Raw genomic sequence first — 23,525 nt, 5'->3', positions numbered from 1 at the left:
CGGATACGAACTTAGTTTGACTTGTGGGAGTTGATCTACGAAACATCATTTGATATCGGCATGATTTATCGTACTAGAGAGCTTTGAGATTGCCCATGAAGCATGCCGACATGCAGAGAGGCTCACCATGAATAAGCTCTCAGTAAAGGGCAAATTCTCACGTTCTCAGTACTTTCTTTCCGACTTAAACATCGAAGGGTCCACGTAGAACAAAATGCAGAGACTTTCTTTCTTTGTAGTATGCAGGTCCAAGGCCCACGAGGTCTACCCGCACGTTAAGGTTAGAACTCATCGGATTTTTGTTGCAATACCATCTAAATCGCTATAAAAAAATTAAAGACAAAAAGGATAATCAAACGAAAAATTCTCAAAAACTTTGAAAACCTGGTGTTGAGAATCTGAAATATGAAATTTCAAGTTTATCTCTTTTTAATGACTTTAGTTCACAGTTAGATGGAGAATGATATTTGGCATCCATCTAAAGAGTTAGTTTAGTAGTTTAGCAACATGTTTACGTGCATCATACAAACGCAGAACACGTGTAACTGCTCAATTATGGCTATTAATACATATGTATCATATATAGCTTATAGGATAACCTATTAATCAATTAGACAAAAGATTTCTTTATACATCAGCTAGATACTTGGTCTGATTGGGTTTTGAAGTAGAACTTTTGGATAATTTGCGGGAAAGTTTATTATAACGAGTTCAGTTTGGGTATCAATTAAACAGGAGAATAATTGCCAACATTTGAAACTGGTAGAATGATCGGCCAAAGTTATGAAATGATGAATCCGGCATATGTAATTGACGATTCTTTTCCGAGGGGTTTGCTGGGTTCAGATTTCCAAGGTGGCTGATGGTTCAATGCGCGATGAGAGTGAAGTAGAGTCGAAAGCTTTTAGCATTTTCCTAAGATGATGTCCTGCTTTGTTTAGTATCTTGTGAATCTTGTTTCTTCATGCCATCTATTAGACGGTTGTAGGAAGTTGCCAAATTGTATCTTGCAAGACCTGCTACAAGAATCTCTTGTTTCTTTTTCTTCAATTCACTGCTTGGCCAGTATAACACTACTGTGCTACTATGCAATACTGAGAATGTGAACAGACAACGGCAACTCCTGAAGAACATCTTTTTGTACTATCCATGGATATCGTAACATCAACTTCGGAAACAAAAGGCAACATTAAGAGACACAATAAACGTATATACTTTTTTTGTCTGTACGATAAACGTATATACAAAAGTGTAACTTTTTGCTTGAAGATGACATGCATGCACCGCTAAAAGAGGCATCATTTCTTGCACTCAGAGCGAGGCATTTGCCCAAAACCGAAAGCCTCTAGACCAGACCTTCCATTGAGACCGTCGCAGATCTGAGGGGAGATTGGAAAGATCTGCCCTTAAGTTCAAAACGGCCATTGCCTCTTCAATCGAGGGCCGATGGCTAACATTGGGATGAGCACACCAAAGCCCCGCAATCATCAAGGCCTTCACCTGTTTCTTGTCGAAATCTCTGCCGAGCTTCGAGTCCACAGGCAACTTTCCCCGCCCATATTGCTCCCGAACCCACTCAACAAGGTGGCCTTCGTCTTCGATGACTCTTCTCCCGCATACTATTTCCAAAAGGACGACTCCAAAACTATAGACATCAGATTCCGTACTTGTCTCACCCATTCGATAGTATTCCGGAGCCATGTAACCTAGTGTTCTTATCACTTCGGTTGCTTTTTGATGTAGCTAGCAAGGATCACCTAGAGGGGGGGGGGGGGTGAATAGGTGATGTTAAACAATTTTTATCAATTTATGCGGAAATGAAAGATCACAGTTGAGTCTGAATAAAATTCAGATTCAAGACAGTTTATATAGACAGTGCTCTTGATGTGCAGAATGTAAAGTAAGAGATAAGGGATAGAAAAACTGCACACAAGTTTATAGTGGTTCGGCTTATAGCAAGCCTACGTCCACTCTCCCATGCTTACCATGCCCTTGGCGGATTCCACTAATCAAATCAATGAGAAGTTCTGACAAGTTGTGCCGCTTAAACCCAAGCACTTCTCCCCAAAGCTGGTGCTGCTTATACCAAGCCGATAGATCACACTATCTCACACCTAAGCACACACTTATAACACTGTCTACACCTCTCAAATGATTACACGTTTAAGCTCACGAAAGACAAGAGATTGAATCGGAGTATGCTCAGACTTTGGACTTGTTGATTCTTGATTTCGTTCTCTACCTTCTGCTCCTCGTTGATCTCCTTTTATACTCCTCCACTTCCAAACTAGCCGTTGGACAGTCTTCAGAGGATCATCTTCCAATATTCACCTTTGGACAGATTTGTATAAAATGGATTGAGTAGCCGTTGGTTGATAAAATCTGAATCCCGCTGATTCTGGTCGCCCATACAATCAGAATCTTGGTTTCCATAAGTAGAGCTTTATCCGTTGTAATGTATACTTGTCGTAATGTTTGATTGTCAATCAATTATAGCCTTAGATTGAGACAATCAAAACTTTCCTTCTGTGAAATCCATACCGGATCACTAGCCGTATGTTTCGTTCGAATTCTGCGTCCGAATAATTTTAGCGTCTGCGTCTGAATAATTTCAGCGCCTGCGTCTGAAGAATTTCTGCGTCTGAAGAAATTCTGCGTTTGAACTTTCTCGTTCTGAGTCTGAACTTCTCGTTCTGAGTCTGAATTTCTTTTGCTTGAAGTTCTTTCACAATCTGAACACGAACTAGATCAAAATTGACATATGCTTTTCTTCCAAAAACAACTTCCTGAATCAAAATACTTCAAAGCATTTATCAGACTTACAAAACACTCATAGACAGTTTTGTCAACTTCAAAATCTATTGGGAATTTTCCTTAACACTTTTGGCCCTCCAGTGTGGTCAACCAGCCTAGCCAAGCCAAAATCTCCCAATTTCGCCTCAAACCTTTTATTGAGCATGATGTTGCTGGATTTGATATCCCTATGGATCACGCATTGATTACATTGTTTGTGCAAGTAATGCACCGCCGAGGCTAATCCTAGAGCGATGTTGTACCTCCTTTCCCATGTCAACAAGGGTCTGCCTTTAAATAGATTATCCTCCAAGCTACCTCTGCTCATAAATTCGTAAACCAGGACGAATTCATTCGCCTTGTGATAATAACCTATAAGTTGCACCAAGTTTCTGTGCCTAAGTTGGCTTAATGACTTCACCTCGGATATATACTCCTTTATCCCTCGGTGTGAACCAGATTTTAATTTCTTTACAGCGACCCGTTTGCGAGCGCCTCCTATGTGCCCTTTGTACACTATCCCGAAACCCCCTTCTCCCAGAATTCTGTCACGTGCAAAAGAATCAGTCGCGATCATCAACTCTTTATAGGAGAACTTCTTGGTTCCGCTCAACTTTTCGAACTCTTCGGTTAAGTTTGCGCTGCGGTTGCCTCCTTGTCCACCTCTCTGTGTCTCTGGACCGGAGACTTTTGACCTATAATTTACCCAAGCAACAATGGTCACCACCAATACGACGACACCGCCCAGTAGCGACTTCAACCAAGAGTCGGTAACCTTTTCCACCAAAAGCAGTGAGTCCAAGCGTAATTCCGATGTCTGGGCAAAGCGATACTCAAATGCAGATTCAGGGGGAGCTATGACACAAACACCCACCACCTCTGGCAAATACGCAGTTGAGCTGCGTGCGTCGTAGTGACGACTGACTTCATTACTGGAATTCCCATCATTATCCCTCCAGACCACGCTCAAACTTTTCGCACACGGGTTGTACGTAATATGAGCGACCGACCCGTCCTTCATGACTTTGACGATCTCCCTTCGGACATCGGCCATGGACCAGGGGTCGTTCGAGTCTTTACCGACACATGGAACGTCCACACTCCACGTATTCTTGACATGGTCAACGTGAACTGCAACACAATCGCTGTTGGGACGAGCTACATGGCCCTGAGAAGCATCAGTAGAAAGGAAACTGTGAGTCTTTGCCTGTTGATAGTCGGTACACCAATTAGTCCAAGGCGCCACAAACACGGAGGTGGTCTGGCCCCACCGATGCAGTTTCCCCAAATCCACAGCTGTGCCGTAATAAGGACCAACAAATATGGTGAGTGCGTCACCGAAAGGGTTTCCCTGTCGAGAGTCGGTGCTGGCCGTATACTGGGTAGTGCAATCCACCACATCCCCCGTGGCCTTGTCCCAAAAATGCACTTTGCTGGAATACGTAGCTCGGCGGCTGATGCCGTTGAGTCTTCCGTTTGGCTGGCTTGGGCTGAGGTAAGGAGGCCGCTCAGAAGCATTGGCTAACCTCTTGGGGATCGCAAAGCCATATGGGAACATGAAACATGGATTGTCAAAGTGTAGAGCGGAAGCAGCTGAGAAGGGTTTGAGCAGAGAGATCATCAAGACAAGTAGTACTAATGTGGGCGTGGGAGGTTGAGGCTGATCTTTATGTCTTCCAAAGCTTTTCATGTTGGATGTTCTTAATTTCTGGCAGACCTGGTTACTGCCTATGAACTCAAAGCGCCGCGCAGGCAGGTTAACATCTTCATCGTTCTCAGCGCTCACCTCTGATAAAACAGAAAAAGTGGTGAAAGTGATGATCGCAACGGTGCGCCAGGATCAATTACGAACGCTTGTCACACCCCAAATCCCACAGGAATGGGGGTAGTGACACAGCCGTCATTTCGCTCGAAGGACAAAGCCTCAAACCTTACCTAAAAAAAAATCAATTCTCAAAAGTCCCCATCAAAAGCGCTCTCGAACTGTCAGCCACTAACTGAGGAACCTGAAAAACACAAAAGATGAAAGGAATGAGTTACCACGGCCCAGTGAGTAATACATTTCTTCCAAGAGAATCGAACAATCACTATGCATCATTATAAAATGATATCAATCTCATCATCTTAAAATCCAATATACGATATACGTAAAATATTGAAAATGTATGATAATTTTTTAACAAAACTCTATACATACAAGATTAGTCATCAAAACTTACTCAATAATAACAAACAATTATTAATGATCTATTCCATTGATTAATCTCATCAATCACACATCGGTAGTCAATTCCATCAACTAATCTTATAGTCATCATTGAACTATGGTCACGTTTAACGCCGTGACAAAGGCGACCAAGTTTACCGCCCTTGGCTAGGTCTACCATTTATATAGCCGGTGGTTCAGTCCAGAAGAACGTCCTAACAGTATGCATACTCCCCCCACAATGGGTTCTCATCATAGCGATATGAGCCATATCAACCAAAACATTTTTCCAACAACGCACAATCAACACCAGAAAATTATTTCATAAACCGGTTTTACAAACCAAATTACATAACCTTTTACAATTCCATTTATCAGTTAGAATGCATTTCATAAAACATTTCGTAATCAATACGTACAGCTTTTACAATTCCTTTCACAAAGCATTTAACCAAAGCATTCACAATTGGTCATTTTAGACCACTTCATAAAACATTCTCAATCCCTTTTCAATTAACTAAAAAGGAAGATTACTCGAATCGTCGAACTCGCAATCATATCAAATAAGCGAGAAACAATGTTAAAATAGAGTAAAACGCTACCTCAACTATGACTCGATCAAACTAAGCTTAGACGCTAACATAACGACTAAAAGGCGCCCACAAATCGCTCATCCAAAGCTATTACTCAAAGTCGTCTGCAATGCAAAGCTTGAACACGAAACTTGATCACGCCATAACTTCTTCCACCGAACCCCGTTCCAAGCAAGCCTATAGTCAAAAGAAAGCCCATTTAAAGAACTACAAAAACCCTAACTTGGCCGACCCAAAATCGAGCCGAAAACTGATGAAATCGGCCTAAAAGCCGTTGGTCGCGCATTGTTCACCACGCGCGCAACTTCAAAAATTTGTATCCGGCAAACCATAAAATCCCACAGCCCCACAACAACCTAAACTACCAATTTTATGTATATTAATAGCTCAACGACTTAAAAATCGAACTTTGCCGCTCGAATAACACATAACTCCCAAATATGAGCCCTAACCCAGAAAACTTTTCCAATTGGCTGAACGAGGGGCGCGAATACTTACCAGGCATTGTAATACGAAGTCGAATCGGCAACCATCCTCTCGTTTTTCCTTTCCTCTTCTCTTTTCTTTCTTTTCCCTCTTTTCTTCTTTCTCGGTGAGCGTCTCTTTCTTTTCCCGTTACTGTGCGGTCTTAAAATGAGCAGAAGGCCACTTTCTGTTTTTTTCTTTGACTTTTCAACTTTTTGCTTCTTCTTTTTTTAAATCCAAATATTACACTCGCCTCTGATAAAGTGGTGAAAGTGATGATCGCCGCGGTGCGCCAGACGGAAAAGTGCGCTCGCTCGGGGAGGTTCGGTCAATGTGAAAGCAAATCGAAATGCGTCAAAAAAGTCTTCCGTGCGAGAAAATATTAGGTGGTCCGGGACCTCCACGGAGACCGGACCACTCAGGAAGCACCACGTGATCCACGTGGCGATTGTGGGGCCGACTCGCCAGCCCACAATTTTCTCCGCTAAAAATAATTTCCATCCTCTTTCTTAGCCTGCACACTAGCCCTACGCGCCCTCTCCCTCTGCTCTTCAATTCTCTCTCCTCTCCTCTCCATCCTTTCCTTTCCTCATGAGAAAATATTAGGTGCATTTCACACACCACGTAGGATTTACAATAAATCATACATTGATCGACACGTGTTCATATCGAGTCCACCCGTCAGAAAATTGTCTCCCCCTCCAATCTCTCTCACGCGCTCTGCTCTCCATCTCTGCAACCCCAAGCCCAACCCCGCCCCCCCCCCCCCCCCCCCACACTCTAACCTTCGCTCGACACTGTTCTTCAAGCTCAAGTCCTTCAAGCTCGACTCCGCCATCTCCGCCATCACCGTATCCATGCTCACCACCTTGACCGCCGCGCCTTCCCCCTTCTCCTCTGCAACCGCAGCCACAACCGGCGACCTCAACGACGGCGAAGAATCACTCCCGAATCTCACGGTTGGTCCAGAAGCTGCTGCAGTTGGTCTTCAAGCCGAAGACGAGCTTGACCTCGGCTTTCGGCGTCGACGATTGGTACTCTCGTGACGTCAGCGAGGACAACGGGTTCTATGTCGTGTACGACAAGCCCCATGATTCCGGAGTCCTCGAAGGTTTAATACCTCAAAAGTTGTCACCGGAGATGGATAGGAAGCGGAGGCGGAGGCGGTGGCGTGGTTCGTTGGACTAGAGAGCAGAGCTAATCGTGAGTCGGGCATGAGCGAAGGTTTTAGAGAGAGAGAGAGAGAGAGAGAGAGTCAGGCATGAGCGAAGGTTTTAGAGAGAGGAGGTTGGGCGTGGGGTTGCAGAGGAGATGGAGACGCGTGAGAGAGAGGGGAGGGGGAGACAATTTTTTGACGGGTGGGCCCGATATGGACACGTGTCGATCAATGTATGATTTATTGTAAATCCTACGTGGTGTGTGAAATGCACCTAATAATTCATCAGAAGACGAACAAGAAAAGCAAATATATTTCCTCTCCAGCGTTTCTCTCTCCAGCAAACGTGCTTTCAAATTTTGAATCTCTTTTTTGGCTCTCAGATTTTGCTTCTCCGCTCGTTTCTACTCTGGCGTTCGTCAAGCGGCCGTTCCCCGCCATCGCCGACGAAGTACATTAACACCGTCCCTCGCGCACTCGAAAGGGAGTGAGGCAGAGGCCGAGGGGCGGTCACCCGCCCCTCGACAAGCGCTTCGGGTTATCGCAGTTTTTCGTGAGCAACAACGAGCTTAGGGACGAGGTTGGGAGAGGGCAAACCTTTTTTCCCTTTTGGTCGAAGGCGGCAACTCCCAAGGCAAAGGCTGCTGCTGCCGCCAAGCCCAAAGCAGCTGTGGTGGGTGTGAAGAGAAAGGCGGCCGAGAAGCCAAAGTTGAAGCCCGCGGCGAAGGTGGTGCAGACTTTTGCGAAGGCAACGCCCTGTGAAGAAGGTTGCCCCCACGAAGCTGAAGACGACACCGGTGAAGAAGGCCAAGAAATGAGTCAGTGCTGTGTTCTTTACTAGAGTAGGGGACGGTAATTTTGTAGTCGAACATGTTCATTCGCAGCAATGAATTCTTTGGCCAAGGTCCTGGCAAACGCAGTGGTTGACAGATTTTCCAAGATGACACACTTCATTCCTTGCAGGAAGACTTCTGATGCAGTAAGTGTGGCCAAATTATTCTTTAAGAAAGTGGTTCGTTTGCATGGCGTCCCTAAATCTATTACCCCTGATAGGGACAACAAATTTCTGGGGCATTTTTGGTGGACCTTGTGGAAGCTATTTGATTCATCTTTGAACTTCAGTAGCACGGCTCACCCTCAGACTGATGGGCAGAGAGAGGTGGTCAATAGAACTCTAGGTAATTTAATTCAAAGTATTTGTGGTGACAAACCGAAGAAGTGAGATATTGCTTTATCGCAGGCAGAGTTTGCTTACAACAATACAGTTCACCGTTCTACTGATAAGTCACCATTTTCAGTCATTTATACAAAGGCACCTCTGCATAACCTGGATTTGGTTCAGTTGCCCAAACAAGCAAACAAGAGTGTAGCGGCAGATCATGTGGCTAAGCAGATTGTAGAGGTGCATCAGGAAGTCAAACAGAAGTTGGAAGAGGCTAATCAGAAGTATAAGGCTGCAGCAGATAAACACAGGCGAAAGTTAGTGTTTGCAGTAGGTGATCAAGTCATGGTGTTTCCTCGTAAGGACCGGTTTCCCATTGGTTCTTAGAGCAAGTTGCAGCCAAAGAAGTACGGACCTTACACTGTCAGTAGGAAGATCAACGATAATGCTTATGTTATAGACCTTCCACGTAGCATGGGTATTTCTAATACTTTCAATGTTGCTGATTTGTCACCGTTTCATGAATCCATTGAGCCTTTGTATCCAAATCCTAATTCTAACTTGAGGACGAGTTTTTCTCAAGTGGAGGAGAATGATGTGGAGAGTATTAGCAGTGCGTTTTTGGGCCGATTGGACAGGTAGAAATCCCAACGGAAGTCGAAGGGAGGAAGATGCTTTTAGGACCGGCGGACTCAGAGGTCGACGATTTTGGAACTCAAATTCGATCGGTTGCAGCAAAACGGTCTCCTAATCAATTCTCATGCCTTTGGCCATGACTAATGATGAATTTTGGCGATGCAGAGTCGTTTAGATGGATTTTTCAATTTTTTTAGTATTTTCTTTTGGGCTTTATTGTTTTGCTACTAGTGGCAATTTTGTAATTTTGGGTTTGCTAGAGTCCTAGTAGGGTTAGGGTTAACACCTCATATAAAAGGCGTTTATTCATATTTGAGACGACAAAATTTTAAATATTAAAATTTCAGATTTCCTATACGTTTGCATGTTATCGTTCCTTATACGCTTTGCGCTGCGTCAAAATACAAAAGAGAAAGAGGAAGAAGAAGAGGAAGAAGAAGAGGAGGATGACGAGGGAGTGGAAACAGTCAAAGGGGGAGGAGTGCATGTGCAGGTGGGTCCGGTTAGGGTTCAGCAGTGGGAACATTTGCATGTGGTCTTCCATCCTCTGCAAACCACCTTAAAAACGACCCTTGCCCAGTTCTGGGGAGGGCCGCGCGGAGGGCAAACCTGCCTTTTCTTTTGTTTTTCTTTAATTTTTAATTTTGCTTATTTTTTATATTTAATTTAAATAAAATTAGTATGAAAATCAAATTTAAGACAAAACGACGTCGTTTTAGCCACATATGAGAGATAAAATATTAAAATAAGCCACGTTAGTGCCACGTAAGGGCCACGTCAGTATTTTCCGTTAGTAAATTTGACAGTATTAACTTCAGGATTCATTTGAAACATTTTGACAAGTTTTAGGACTTGATTGCACTTTTTGTAAGTTTTAGGACTCAATTGTACTTTCGTCATAAGTTTTGGGATTTTTAGTGAACATATCCTTTTAATTTATTTTTTTGATTCCATGTTTCAATTTGTAATTGGTTACTAATGAATAAGCGCACGTCACGTTAGCCGTTGACGTGGCGCTTGTAAACCACTTAATATTTCCTTGCTCAAAGGGAAGCTTCCCGTCGACTTCCTCAAAGGTCCCCACAGCTTGGGTTGTTTCCACCATTTTACGTTATAAACAAAATCCAAGATAAGAACAAAAAGGAAAACAGAGAGAGAGAGAGCAAAGGAAGGAAAGAATTCTCCAAGTTCGTTTTTAGGGCGACGATAAGGAAATAGAGGTGCGGAAAAAGTGCGGTCCCTCTTTTTTCTAAACTCTTTTTCTTTTAAACTCTTTTTTTCTAACCTTCCTCGTCTACTACATACAGCAAGACCCTCTTCGACGTTGTCGATGGCTCGACCTTGACTCTGATGCATTGCCGATCTCAGTTCAACTTGTGCTCCAGTTGCTGGCCAAGCTCGACACTCAATTCATCACCTACTCTCTCTGATTCGCCAGGCCGCGTTTGACCCCATGGATCGATCCCACAGGCTCGATTCCACTCGAAGGTACTCTCTCTCTCTCTCTATTCCTTGTCCCCACGGAGCACTCAAACTCTTTGTTTTCTTAGGGTGCGCATGACAACATGCCAAATAGTAAAAAATTTTGTTCTTTTGTTCTCGAAATCAATTTGGGAACAGAAATCCGTTTGTTTAATTTTTTGTTCTCAGAATCAGTTTTGGAACAAAATCAAGAAGCAAAAAAAAAAAGTAGCTTCTTGATTCTTGGAACAAGAATCAGAATTGGATAAGAAATTTTTTTTTTCTTTCTTCTTCTTTCTTGTTCTTCACTGTTCTTCTTCTTCTTCATGCCTGGCCGACCACCGACCACTGGCAACACAGGCAAGGGCCAGCGTGGCCCTCGCCGGCCTTTTTCTAGCTCTCGCCCAAGCCGGCGAAGGCCACCCTCAAGGCTCGCTGCCTGGGCGAGGGCCGCCCTCGCCGGATCTACCTAGGGCGGCAGGGAAAATCCAGCCCTCGCCAGATCCGACGAGGGCGGGCCTCTCCCAGGCCGCGAGCCTTGAGGGCGACCCTCACTGCTGGCGGCCTGGGGGAGGGCAGCCCTCACCCTCGCCGACAAGGGGGATCCTCACTGGCCTTGGCCTATGGTTGGCGACCAAGCCATAGCCAAGAAGGAGGAGAAAAAAAAAGAAAAAAAAAGAAAAAAAAGAAAAAGAAAGAAAGAAATTTTAAATATTTAAAAATATTATTAATAAAAAGAAATTTTGTACCGTTACTAAATGCATTTCTGTTCTTTTTCTATTCTAGGAATGAAAATTTCGGACCTTTACAAAATACTTTCAAATGCTTAAAATCAGTTCCTGAGCACAGAATCAAAAAGAATCATTTTTTAGCACAATCAGTTCCCAGGCACAGAAATTTTGTCATGCGCACCCTTACCCTTCTTTTGACTCCTGCTTGTGCACTTTCTAAATTCATGCTGTAAAATTGATGGACTTGAACAAGGTCAACAAGGGCCCTTAGTTTAGGTGTAATTCGCAATTCTAGTAAGTTAAGCTTGCCCCATTGTGGTCTCTATGACACCGATAATCATAAGGTAATTTATATGATCACGGCCATTGAAGCGAGGTCTCGCCGTGGAAGTTATTGGGTCTTTTTAGAGGACCAAGCCTTTTGAGAGAAGCTGATGACGGACACTTAATCCTACGATTACAACATGGACTATTGACACCAAAGTTTGAGAGAGTCTAAACCATTTGACCTTTCTATGTGGGATTTGGTCCTCCAGTTTCGATACTGCACACGTTTCTGAAGCAAACATTTGACCTTATGGGTGACCATAGACAATTAGACATGGATGAAGTTTTTCTTTGTGGTGCCATCTGAGCCATGTAAACTTTCCTCTTGGTTGTGATAAAAAGAAGACACTTGGTTTCTCACGAGACATTCTACTGAGGTTAGCATTAGAATTAGTTGCTGACTGTTGATGTATTCATGTTTGCCAGAGTCGATTGTGTTGTTGTTTTCGGAGCTGCCTATGGAGTTGCATTGGCGTTTCTCGCCCACCCTTATGTATTTAGCTCCAAGCCACAGCCCCCGGGGTCATTGCTTACCATAGCCATCGTTGGATTGGGATCGATCGTCGTTGCTTTGGTACTTGAGACATCAAAAGTCGCCCGTCCTCCTTACCTGAGCAATGATATGCCAGTGGGAAATAATGCACTTCAGACAACCGGGAGAGGTGCAAAAGAAGGCGATTATAGCGTGAAATTAACCAAAGACAACATAATTGAGACCAAGAGAGCTGGAGAAGAAGGCGACCATAGTGCAAAATTAACCGAAGACAACATAACCGAGGCCAAGAGAGGAGGAGGAGAAGGTGACAATAGTGCGAGAGGTGGAGAAGAAGGTTACCATAGCGCAACATTAACTGAAGACAACATAACCGAGACCAAGAGAGGTCGAGAAGAAGGTGACAATAGTGCGAGAGGTGGAGAAGAAGGTCACCATAGCGTGACATTAACTGAACTGAACATAACCGAGACCAAGAGATGTGGAGAAGAAGGTGACAGTAGTGCGAGAGGTCGAGAAGAAGGTCACCATAGCGCGACATCAACTCAAGAGAACATAACCGAGACCAAGAGAGGTGGAGAAGAAGGTGACAATAGTGCGAGAGGTGGAGAAGAAGGTCACCATAGCTCGTCATTAAATGAAGAGAACATAACCGAGACCAAGAGAGGTGGAGAAGAAAGCGAACATAGCACAAAATTAACGGAAGAGTTCGAAAAGTTGAGTGGACCCAAGAAGTACTCCTATGAAGAGTTGATGATGGCGACCGGTTCTTTTGCAGCTGACAGAATTCTGGGAAAAGGAGGTTTTGGGGTCGTGTACGAAGGGCACATAAGAGGCGCTCACACAAAGGTCGCTGTGAAGATAATAAACTCCGATTCGCACCAAGGGATTAAGGAGTATATATCCGAGGTGATGTTGTTAAGCCAACTTAGGCACAAAAACTTGGTGCAACTCATAGGCTATTGTCACGAAGCGAATAAATTCGTCCTGGTTTATGAATTCATGAGAGAAGGTAGCTTGGAGGATCATCTGTTTAAAGGCAGAACCTTGTTGACATGGGAAAGGAGGTATAACATTGCTCGGGGATTGGCCTCGGCGCTGCACTACCTGCACGAACAATGTGATCAATGCGTGATTCATAGGGATATCAAATCTAGCAACACCATGCTCGATGAAAAGTTCAATGCCAAATTGGGAGATTTCGGCTTGGCTAGGCTAGTTGACCACACCAGAGGGCCAAACTCAACCCAAGTGAAAGGAACGCCGGGTTACTTGGCTCCGGAATGCTATCAAACGGGCAAGGCAAGTAAGGAATCTGACATTTATAGTTTCGGAGTGGTCCTTTTGGAATTAGTATGTGGGAGGAGCGTCTTTGACTCGGAACTAGCGGCGCAAGGTGGCCTTGTGCTGTGGGTTTGGAAGCGTTATGGGTGCCGGAGCTTGAGCCGGCGCAGCAACTTGAGCATGCACTGGCGCAAGAAACTTCTTCGTCTGGTGGACATGAGGCTCGGCAAGGATTATGACGAGAAACAGGCGAAGGCCTTTATGATTTTGGGTCTGTCGTGTGCTCATCCCTTTGCTGGGTCTCGGCCTTCCATTGAAGAGGCAATGGCCGTGTTGAACTTGAAGGCAAAGCCTCCCAAACTCCCCTCGAAGATGCCAAGATTCAACATATAACTAACCTGAAGGTCTCGCCTAGTCGTCTTAGATGCGTTTGGCTTTAAGCAAATGCCTCGCTCTGTACAAAAGAAATGAAAAATATACTGCCTCAATAATGTCTATATTTATTTTTCGAAAATGATGTCTATTTAAGAGTGATGTATGTGAAAATCACCGAAATAGAGGTCATTATCGATAAGTTGTTGCACTCGCCTTTCTCATTCATTACTAGTATAATGTCGTACGGTACTTAAAATATTTATTTAGGTTAGATCATGTCTAACAATGCCATTTTGAGAGGGATCTCGAGTTTCAATCGGAATTTTACTCTTATGAACGAAATGAAGTACGTTAGCAAAATAAGCACAATTACCAAAAATGAGCTATTGCGTGGGAATCTTTGTTGATGTTAGGGTGAAAGGAACAGGGAATAGCTACTCCTAAAATTCTGAAAACCAAGCGGTGAAATAATTATTGAGAAGAGACTAAACAATAAAATGGTTATGTTCGCCATCTTGCGAACGGGACGAGCCGCAATATTATACAGAAATGAAGGTGGCAATTTTTTTTTTTGGTCGAAAAGATGGCAGTTCAAAAGATTATAAATGCATGTTTTAAGTAGTTTCGTATGCCTTTGGCAAAAAGAGAAAAAGAAAAGTATTCTCATATGTCCTTTGGATGGTCCACATAATTTTTTAGTGTCCACGCCTTTCAATTTTTTAAATAATGACACGGTAAATACCTGAATTTTTGCCTATTCTTAAGTCGACTGTCTATCTATTACTTTATGTTCAATCAAGTATCTCAACCTTTTAAATTTGGCTCAATGTGAGGCCTCCATTAAATAAATTCACATGTCATGTGGTTTTGTTGGCCTGACTCGTTTACTTGGCAAACGTTAAGAAAAATTGGTGACGTGGCTCGCTTACTTAGCAAAAAAATATAGCATCTCCATTTAGGAATCGAGCGATAAGGGGAGAGAGTGTGTGTGTTGACTTGGATGATTTCAGCTGCCCAATATGTATCTATTGATGTGGAATCATCTCAAAGGGTGACATTCGACGCCAATATTGATGATTAATGGCTATTTAACGGCGTTAGTGTCCACGTAGACATTTTCCATCCTTGATATAAAGGGACATCTTTAATGTCCAACATTGAAAAAGTTGAGCTATTTGATTACACAGAAGAAAAGAGTTGAGATGCTCAATTGTAAAACAGGTAAAAATTCGAGTGATTGTACCATCATTATCCCTCAACTTTTTCCAATAAAATGAGTCCGCAACATTACTTTTATAGGAATTGGCGATCATCCTCTAAGAAAGGATGACATAAAACTTATATTTACGATAAATGAATTGCACATATGAAATGTCAAATGACTCAAATGCATACACCAAATCCCTGAAAATAATAAATTGTATAGTAACGCGACGAATTTTTGTTGGATACTTAAGTATGACCCGCTTATCTAAATATCTAATCATAATTTTCCATTTTATAGATATATAATCATAGTTTGTCACTTTAAAGGAAAACTAAGTAATATATGCTAGTTTCATCCTCTCCTTCTAAAAATTAATTTGTTTGTCATTGAGCAACGACAATGGAACCGAACTACTTGCTTAACCGGTTTTCAAGGGAAAAATAAAAAGTTTCACTTGCCATATATATTGTTTCAATGCAACAATAAAAAAAAAAGAGAATTCCAAATAAGGGTCCGAAGTAGACAATGTTTTAAATAAGGGCATGAAGTGCTCTCATTTTCTCACATAAAGGTCTAAAGTGGATCTTGTTTCAAATAAAAGCCCAAAGTGGCTATGTCAATTTCAAGGAAGGGCTTGACTTTCGGATGGTCAAGAGCATTTTCATCATTTACCTTTTCTTGAATTTTTTCCATTTTTTTTTCTTTTTTCTTCCTTTTTTCTTTCTTTTTTTTCTTTTTCTAGTTTGTTCTTCAGTGGTCGCCGGCCACCGGTGATGCTCGAAAAGGGTTGGGCGAAGGTCGCCCTTGCCCGATCTGGCGAGGGCCACCATCACCGGCCATAGGCAAGGCCTGTCCTCGCTAGCGGCCGGCGAGGCAACCTTTGCTCTAGGCGAGGCCGCCCTTGAAAGCCACAAGCGAAGTCGACGAGACCCTTGCCCAGGTGAGGGCCGCCCTCGAAAGCCACAGGCGAGTCCTTCGAAAGACCTAGCTGGCCTCCTTCCAAGCCGCCCGGCATGCTCAAGCCCCAAGGAACAACAAAGAAGGTCAGTCCGTCGCCAGAATCATTTCTATGTTGAGAGTCGATGCTGAACATAACCCCGGCAGTGAAATCCGCCTCATTCCTCGTGGCCTCGTCCCAATGGTGCACTTTCCTGGAATACATAGGTCGGCCGCTGATGCGGTTGAGGCTCTGGTTCGGTTGGCAGAGGCTGAGATGTAGGTAAGGAGACGGCACAGAGGCATTCCTCCGAAAGTTTAAGAGCTTGAGGGTCTCAGAGCCAAAGGATGGGAAATTGAAAGATGTGTTGTCAAAGTGTGCAGCTGAAGCTGAAAAGGGTTTGAGCAGAGAGATCATCAAGACTAGAACTAATGGGGATGTGGATGATTGAGGCTGATCTTCATGTCTTCCAAAGCTTGTCATGCTGGATGTTCATAATGTAATACCTCGGGTCTACACTATGTAATATTATCCGCTTTAAGCCCACTGACCCTCACAGCTTTAAAACGCATTACCAAATATAGAACCCCAAGCCTTATAAGCCAGTTTAGGACTTCCCCCTAGGCGATGTGGGACAAGAGAGGCTCCCCCTCCCTTCCCTGCACACATCCGAGGACCAAGGTGCAGACGCACCGCCATCCCTCCTCCCCGCGCGCCGCCGCCTGGTCCGTCACACATAATTTGTTGCACATCTGTTTACTGCCTGTGAACTCAAAAGCACCATGTGGAGCCGCAACAGGCAGGTCAACATCTTCATCCATCATTCTCGCCGCTCGGCTTTGATTAAAACTGAAAAAAGTGGTGCGGGCACCAAACTCCGGTAGCGAAGTGACAATCGCCGTGGTGAGCCTCAAACTGAAAAGTGCACTGGCTCAGCGGGATTCGATTGGAACCTAGAAATAGCCTCGACGAGCTGCGTGTTACTATTAAAGACGCAGAATGTGGTTCAGAATGGCCGGCTGAAAGGTCTGGTTTATCGTATGCGGGAGAATGTTCCCAGGAAACATATTGCCAGTCTGATTAGATGATTGGGTGGCGGATTTAAAAATAATTAAGTGCATCATCAGACGAAAATGTAGATCAATGATACTACAATGAGTCAAGTCCTCCTGTTGTCTTTGTTGTCGATGTGAAACCAAATTAAACATAGACGAATTTAGCTCTGCTATTGTGTCTTTTTTATCAATTTATAGGCGATGTCCATGTCTTCTAGGAAAAACCTGTGAGATGGGTAAATTTAATTCTGTCTTATTGATTACAAATTTTTATTTACATTTATATGCAAAGCCTTAAATTTACCAACTCTTTTTACAAATTATTGACCTTAATTACGGTAACTTATCAATTTTTCTCCGATTAAATTACCAACTAGAAAATTAGTTACAAACTATCATTTAAGTTATATATGAAGCTTTTTTTTTCCTTTTAATTACGAACTTTTCTTATCTTTATCAACTTTAAATTACCTTTCTCAACTGCGTCTTAAATTTACAAACTGTTATATGAAATTAACAACTTTAATTTAATTGATTTATACATCAATTTTTCCCAATTAAGTAACCAACTAGTTTTGAGCTACCAACTTTCAAAAGTTACTAATGTTTATTTGTTTTTTCTTAACTTATCAACTTTTCTATTTGGTATCTTTACTAGTAAAAATTTTGGTTAAAGCCGCTTAAATAAATGTTGGTAATTTCACATGGTAGCTTATAATTGTAGTGTGTTGTAAGAATGATAAAAGTTGGTAAAAGATAAGATGATTTTTTTTTGGTTAGAGATAAGAGAAAGTTGGCAATTTAAAAAAGAAGAAGAAAAATATCAATAACTAACTTAGATAAAAGTTACTTAACAAAACTAGTTGGCAGCTTAATTGTAGAAATGATTGATACATAAGGCGAATGAAATCATAACTCAACACAAAAATTGGGCAAATGAGCAAAAATAAATAAAAAGTTGGTGAGCAACTCAAATGAGAGTTAGTAACCCAAACCTAATTGGTAACTTAATTGGAGAAAAGTTAGTAAGTCACATAAACAAATGTCGGTAATTTTATGTAATAATTTGTAAAATTTAAGACATTGATAAAGAAATGTATATGAAAGTTGGAAAAAGAAAAAAATTATAGAGATAAAAGAAGTTGGTAATTAAAAAACTAAGAAAATGGAAGTAACTAAGATCTAACAACGCAAAATTAGTTATAACTTAAGTGGAGAAAAGTTCGTAATCACTCTAATTGAGGCTTGTAATTTCTAACAAAAAAAGTTTGTTAATTAAAAAGATTAGTACGCAAGGCAAGAACAAGTGATAACTCATTGGTAAATTTAAGAATAAATAAATAAACGTTAGTAAGCAACTCCAATGAGAATTGATAACTCAAAACTAGTTAGTAACTTAACTGGAGAAAAGTTGGTAAGTCATACAAATAAAGGTTGGTAATTTCATATTATACTTTGTAAATATAAGCATTTGATATGAAAGGTAAATAAAAGTTAGTAAATAATGAGAGAAGTTTCTTTTTTCTATCAAATATAAGAGAAATTGACAATGGCCAAATTAACATTGATAACTAACTCAAATAAGAGTTAGTAACGCAAAATTATGTAAGAACTTTCTTGGCGAAAAGTTAGAAATCACTCTAACTAAGGTTGGTAATTTTTAAAAAGAGTTGGTAAAAGAACTCAATAACTAAGGCAAAAAAAAAGTGATGACTCATTGGTCAATTTAAGTCAATAAATAAGTAAACATCGGTAGTAATTCAAATGAGAGCTAGCAATCCAAAACTAATTAGTAACTTAATAGGAGAAAAGTTGGTAAGTCACACAAATGAATATTGGTACTTTTATGTAATAGCTCGATTGTAAGTTTAAGCCGTTGTTTAAAAAGGTAATAATAAAGGATTAATACCACGAAAAACCTCAAACTGGTACACCTGTGATAAATTTACTCTAAACTAATTTTTTGACCGCCAAAAACCCCAAACTGGTACACCAGTGACAACTTTACCCTCCGTTAGTTTTCGGTAAATTTTCCAGTCAAATTGCTTTGTTAAATAACACGCGGCAGTTGACAAATGTACTATTTTTGGGTTTTACCCTCTGTTTATCATAGGTGTACCAATTTGTGATTTTTTGTGGTATTAATTAAATTTAACGGAAACTAATGGGGGGTAAATTTGTCACAAATGTACCAATTTGGGGTTTTTTAATCAAAAAATTAGTTTGGGGTAATTTGTCATATGTGTACCAGTTTGGGATTTTTGGTGATAAAAAAATTAATTTGTGGTAAATTTATCATAAGTGTATCAGTTTTGGGTTTTTCGTGGTATTAACCCTAAAATAAAATTGGTTTATGACAACATAAGCCTTTTTTGTCAGAGATAAGAGAACTTTTTTTAGCAGCGGAGATAAGAGAACTTGATAACTTAGAAAAAAAAAATAAACTTTGTTAACTAACTCAATAAAAGTTGGCACTGCAACACTAATCGGTAACTTGATTGAAGAAAAATTGGTAATTACTCTAATTACGATTGGTAAATTTTACAGTTGGCATGTAAGGAAAATAACAATGGTTAACTCAATAGAAAAGTTAGAAAATTCAGGGAAAAAAAATGGACACAGGTAAGTAACTCAAATGGTAAACTAAAACTAGTCAGTACTCTAATGGGTGAAAAGTTATGAAGTCTCGCAAATAAAAATTGGTAACTTCATATTAAGGTATGTAAGAAATGACAAATAAAAGTTGGTAAATGACAAAAAGAGATGATAATAAAAAATGGGCTAATACCACAAAAAATCTTAAACTGGTACAAGCTAATACGACAAAAAATCTCAAAGTGATATACAGGTGCCACATTTAACCAAAACTAATTTTTTTTTGTCACCAAGAATCCCAACCGGTACACCCATACCATATTTATTCCAAACTAATTTTTATATAACAAAAAATCTTAAACTGATACATCCATGACATATCTACCAAACTCTTGGGATAAAGTTGGGATAAGTGTGGCACGAATTTACCATTTTGGGATTTTTTTATGATATTATGGAAGTTGTTAGCTCAAAATAAGTTGGTAATTTAATCGAAAAAAAAATTTGTTCAGACAAGATTGACAAATTCCTATAAGAGTTGATAAGTTTAAAGCGTTGACAAGTAACGCAATAAAAGTTGGTAAAAAATAAGGAACGTTGGTAATTTAAAATTTGTCAAAAAGAGTTCGCAATTTCATAAAAGTGTCATTAGGTCACTACTAAGTTGTCGAAAATTAGGTGAATGGTAATTTCTTTTTACGAATAGTTCTTTTACACTTACCAACTCTTTCATAGATCTATTAGTACGGAAGGGAAAAAAGATATGCTTTTCTAGGAAATGGAACAGCAGATTCGTCCAGGTGAATTGAGGCCCACTTTTTTTCTTTTTGTATCGAAACGATAGGAACAAATAGATTTCATTTTTTGAGAAGATACAAAAATTGAAATAACGAAAGATACAAAAAGGTTGGAGCTTTCAAGTAGAAGACGATAAAATGCATATCAATGTATGTACGAAGTGAATAAAAAGCATCAATGCTTACATCACATAAGAACACGACATCTCGACTACTTATATGATATTTCATCACTCGTGAGAGATCAAGACCGTTTGTCTATACTTCATTTTGTTTAGGAAAAAAATGTCGAAAGGGGGGAAAAGGAGAAAAATGGAAAAAAAGAAAAAGAAAAGAAAAGTGAATCTGCACCGTCCAATAATTCTTGCGGTGAGATCTCAACCTCTCAAGCGAGTAATATTTCATGTTTTCGATTGTGATGTTTTGTTGATTTTTAGGTTTGTTTCAAGGTAATATGTGTGAAGATCATTATTGTTCGTGTATGACAGATAATTATTATTACAGAGTTGCACGATCTATCCGAATTAGATAAATGCTTGCGCACTCGCTGGCCCTATCACATTCTCCCGTTAATTTAAACCGACCTCATAAAAACCGAATATTCGAAAGCGACTCTAATATACGCCGACCAACCATATGTATTAAAGTCCAAACATTCAAAACCCCAGATAGAGAGAGATTTCACGTTTGAAACTAGTCATGTACTGAAATGCTTTCATCTAATGTACACCGGGCTTTATCATATCCCACCGATTTTGGGCCACAACCTACTCCTACGTACGAACCCTAAATCTCAAGCTAAAACATGCGGTGCACCTTACAGCATCTGAACTAAGGGTCACGTCTCCATTTCTGTAGACTTTTAAGGGGACTTGCAAGAATCTACCTCTATAGATTACTTATCAAGACCATATCAATGATGCTATGGAAAAAGTGGATATAACAAGCTAGGCGAATCTGTCATATAAGCGTCTGTAATTCTGTTTTGGACTCTTTCCTACACACGAGTGTGTCAAAAACAACAGGGTGATCAATTGTCTGCACAGCTAACTCCATACGTGAAAAAAACTCCATACGTGAAAAGAACCCAAGTTTTTACTAGTCATCATCGGCCTACCCGCTTGGTGTTGTATGGGCAAGCAAGAAGGTGAAAGTACTAACCACTTACGGTCTATCATTCACCGGAATTGTCAATAGCTTGGGGTCTAGTTGAACTGCCACTTAGTCCTATTGCATGCCTCCGTCTATTACGCCGAGTATCTCTCCGAGATGGTGCCCAAAATAAAATAAAATAAATATCACATGTGAATTCATAGAATAATTTCACAAGAGAGTGATTACGTGTAAAATTTTGTGCCCTTTTTTTTCCCTTGCCCTTTTATCTGATACAATGTGACATTCAATCAAACTTTTTCTCTCTGTTTTTGGCTAAAGTTTGTGGCAGAGGATATGTGAGATGTGCTTGTGCATGATTGAATTGCTGAAAATATAGGAGCAAAAATCTTCATAATCTCGTCACAAGAGGAAAGGAGAAAAATATTTCCTCGGGCTTCTCACGAGTCATGACTAACTTCGGGCATATTGCACTTTTGCCAATTCAGCTCTAAACATTTTGCTAATTGAGTCATAAACATTTTCACGTTTTGCCAATTAAGTCCATCCAGTCAATTTGACATGGACACTGGCCGTCTTACGTGATGCGGTTGGCGCTGACGTAAACAATTTTTAATAATATTATACTATTATAATATTTTTTAGAATTATTTATTTATTTTTCCTTTTTTTTCTTTTCTTTCTCTTTTCCTTCTTCACTGCTTTCTTATTATGGCCAGCGAGGGTCGCCGGGCCCTCGCCGGCCACTGGGTGAGGGTCATCAAGCCCTTGCTAGTCGCTGGTGAGGGCCGAGACTGCCTCACTCGGCCGTGCCCGGTTGGGGGAGGCCATCGCGCGACCGTGGGTGAGGTTGGTCGCCCACAGCCATGATGGCCTCCCCCGCGGCCAATGAGGGCCCTGAAACCCTCACCGACCTCCAGCCACAGTAACAAAAGTGAAGAAGGAAAAGAGAGAGAAAAGAAAAAATTAATTAATTAATTATAAAATATTAAAATATTATTAAAAATTGCCCACGTCAGCGCTAGCTACACTACGTAGGATTCCCCGTCATCGATTTCCGATCAAAATTGACTAGATGGACTCAATTGGCAAAATTGAAATGTTTAGAACTGAATTAATAAAAGTATAATAGGTTTAGAACTTTTTGGACAACTTTCTTGACTTCGGGTTGATTCTAACGCCTTTTCCTGTGCTATTGCACAAAATAAAAAAACTGGTGTCAAATCACTTCCTTTTCTTAAATTATCCTACACAATGTTGGAAATTTTTTAGAGAACCCCTGGCTGATAGAAATTGAGAAAATGGTGATCGTTGAGCAGTACGTGCCATGAAAACCCTTACTCTCTTGCGGGAATAGTAATAATCGTTAAATGGTAATTGTCGTACATTTGTTGCTACACTTTCTTTATTATCCATGATGGGTATATTCGCTTCTTCTGATAGGCCTATGATTGACGGATTACAAGTAGATAGATCATGAGGAAGGTATATATGTTGTACGTATCGTTTATTTCATGGGCTCCATGAAATTTTTTTATGGAACTATTCCTGCACGTACATGTGCAATAAACTAATAACGCTCCATAATCGGTCTTAAACAAGCTGCTCATGACGTCTCCAATGCGGAAACTTCGTGAGCAATTAACTTCGAGCTGGTCAAAACGAAATTACTAATTTTTTGTCCAGACCCTAGAGGGCACTAGTGATGATGCAACGGCGTTCGCGATATGTATGACCAATTCCCCCAAAACCAGTTGCCAATTTCGTTACTCCAACCGTGTGTCTCATTATTCCTTAGGACAAGGATGGTCGAAGACGTCAGGGGACAGGTCGAGCCAATTATCGTCCAAACGACTTTTGACCATTTCGAAGTCCCATAGCTTTCTTCGAGGGTTATTTTCTCGAAAAATTAGAGCATATATTATCGGTGCAAAGAGATCGTTATAAAAGCAATCTCGTCCACCTTCCAGAAGATTTTGTTATCATCATAGACCCTTCAAAGTTTTTAATCTGGCATCTATCTCCTTGTGCCATATTAGAAATGGTAAGGATTGGGAAGAGCATGGAGACTGAGAGTGATTCGGTTGCACTTGAAAAAAAACAGTAAAATCATCTTCTTGTATTCTTTATTTAATCCAT

General features: G+C 40.9%; 2 protein-coding genes across 2 annotated transcripts; one reads left to right on the top strand and one right to left on the bottom strand.

Moving 5' to 3' along the window:
- Positions 1 to 1,311: 1,311 nt before the first annotated feature.
- On the bottom strand, positions 1,312 to 4,539 carry LOC115694468 (L-type lectin-domain containing receptor kinase IX.2-like). The gene is made up of 2 exons (XM_056317645.1): positions 2,882 to 4,539; positions 1,312 to 1,743 (listed from the first exon to the last, which is right to left on the bottom strand). The coding sequence occupies exons 1-2, from the start codon at positions 4,481 to 4,483 to the stop codon at positions 1,312 to 1,314; spliced, it is 2,034 nt and encodes a 677-aa protein (XP_056173620.1). The 5' UTR covers positions 4,484 to 4,539.
- A 5,563-nt stretch (positions 4,540 to 10,102) lies between these two features.
- On the top strand, positions 10,103 to 13,887 carry LOC115662645 (L-type lectin-domain containing receptor kinase IX.1-like). Its single transcript, XM_056317769.1, has 3 exons — positions 10,103 to 10,231; positions 10,319 to 10,499; positions 11,957 to 13,887. Exons 2-3 carry the CDS (start codon positions 10,465 to 10,467, stop codon positions 13,698 to 13,700), a joined length of 1,779 nt encoding a protein of 592 aa, XP_056173744.1. The 5' UTR covers positions 10,103 to 10,231; positions 10,319 to 10,464; the 3' UTR covers positions 13,701 to 13,887.
- Positions 13,888 to 23,525: the final 9,638 nt, after the last annotated feature.

The sequence above is a fragment of the Syzygium oleosum genome, unplaced genomic scaffold (assembly GCF_021117445.2).
Source record: "Syzygium oleosum isolate NSW1041296 unplaced genomic scaffold, Sole_v2.1 Sole_v2.14, whole genome shotgun sequence".
Classification (NCBI taxonomy): domain Eukaryota; kingdom Viridiplantae; phylum Streptophyta; class Magnoliopsida; order Myrtales; family Myrtaceae; genus Syzygium; species Syzygium oleosum.
Note: the sequence above shows the minus strand (reverse complement) of the source record. Positions and strands in the feature narration are given on the sequence as shown.

What these genes read in the sequence shown, in the direction of transcription:
- LOC115694468 (XM_056317645.1), bottom strand. Translation starts at nt 4,483, where the DNA reads ATGAAAAGCTTTGGAAGACATAAAGATCAGCCTCAACCTCCCACGCCC. An exon ending in ACCACACTGGAGGGCCAAAA is followed by an intron (nt 1,744 to 2,881) that starts GTGTTAAGGAAA and finishes GATCCTTGCTAG; the next exon opens with CTACATCAAAAAGCAACCGA.
- LOC115662645 (XM_056317769.1), top strand. Translation starts at nt 10,465, where the DNA reads ATGGATCGATCCCACAGGCTCGATTCCACTCGAAG. An exon ending in AGGCTCGATTCCACTCGAAG is followed by an intron (nt 10,500 to 11,956) that starts GTACTCTCTCTC and finishes CATGTTTGCCAG; the next exon opens with AGTCGATTGTGTTGTTGTTT.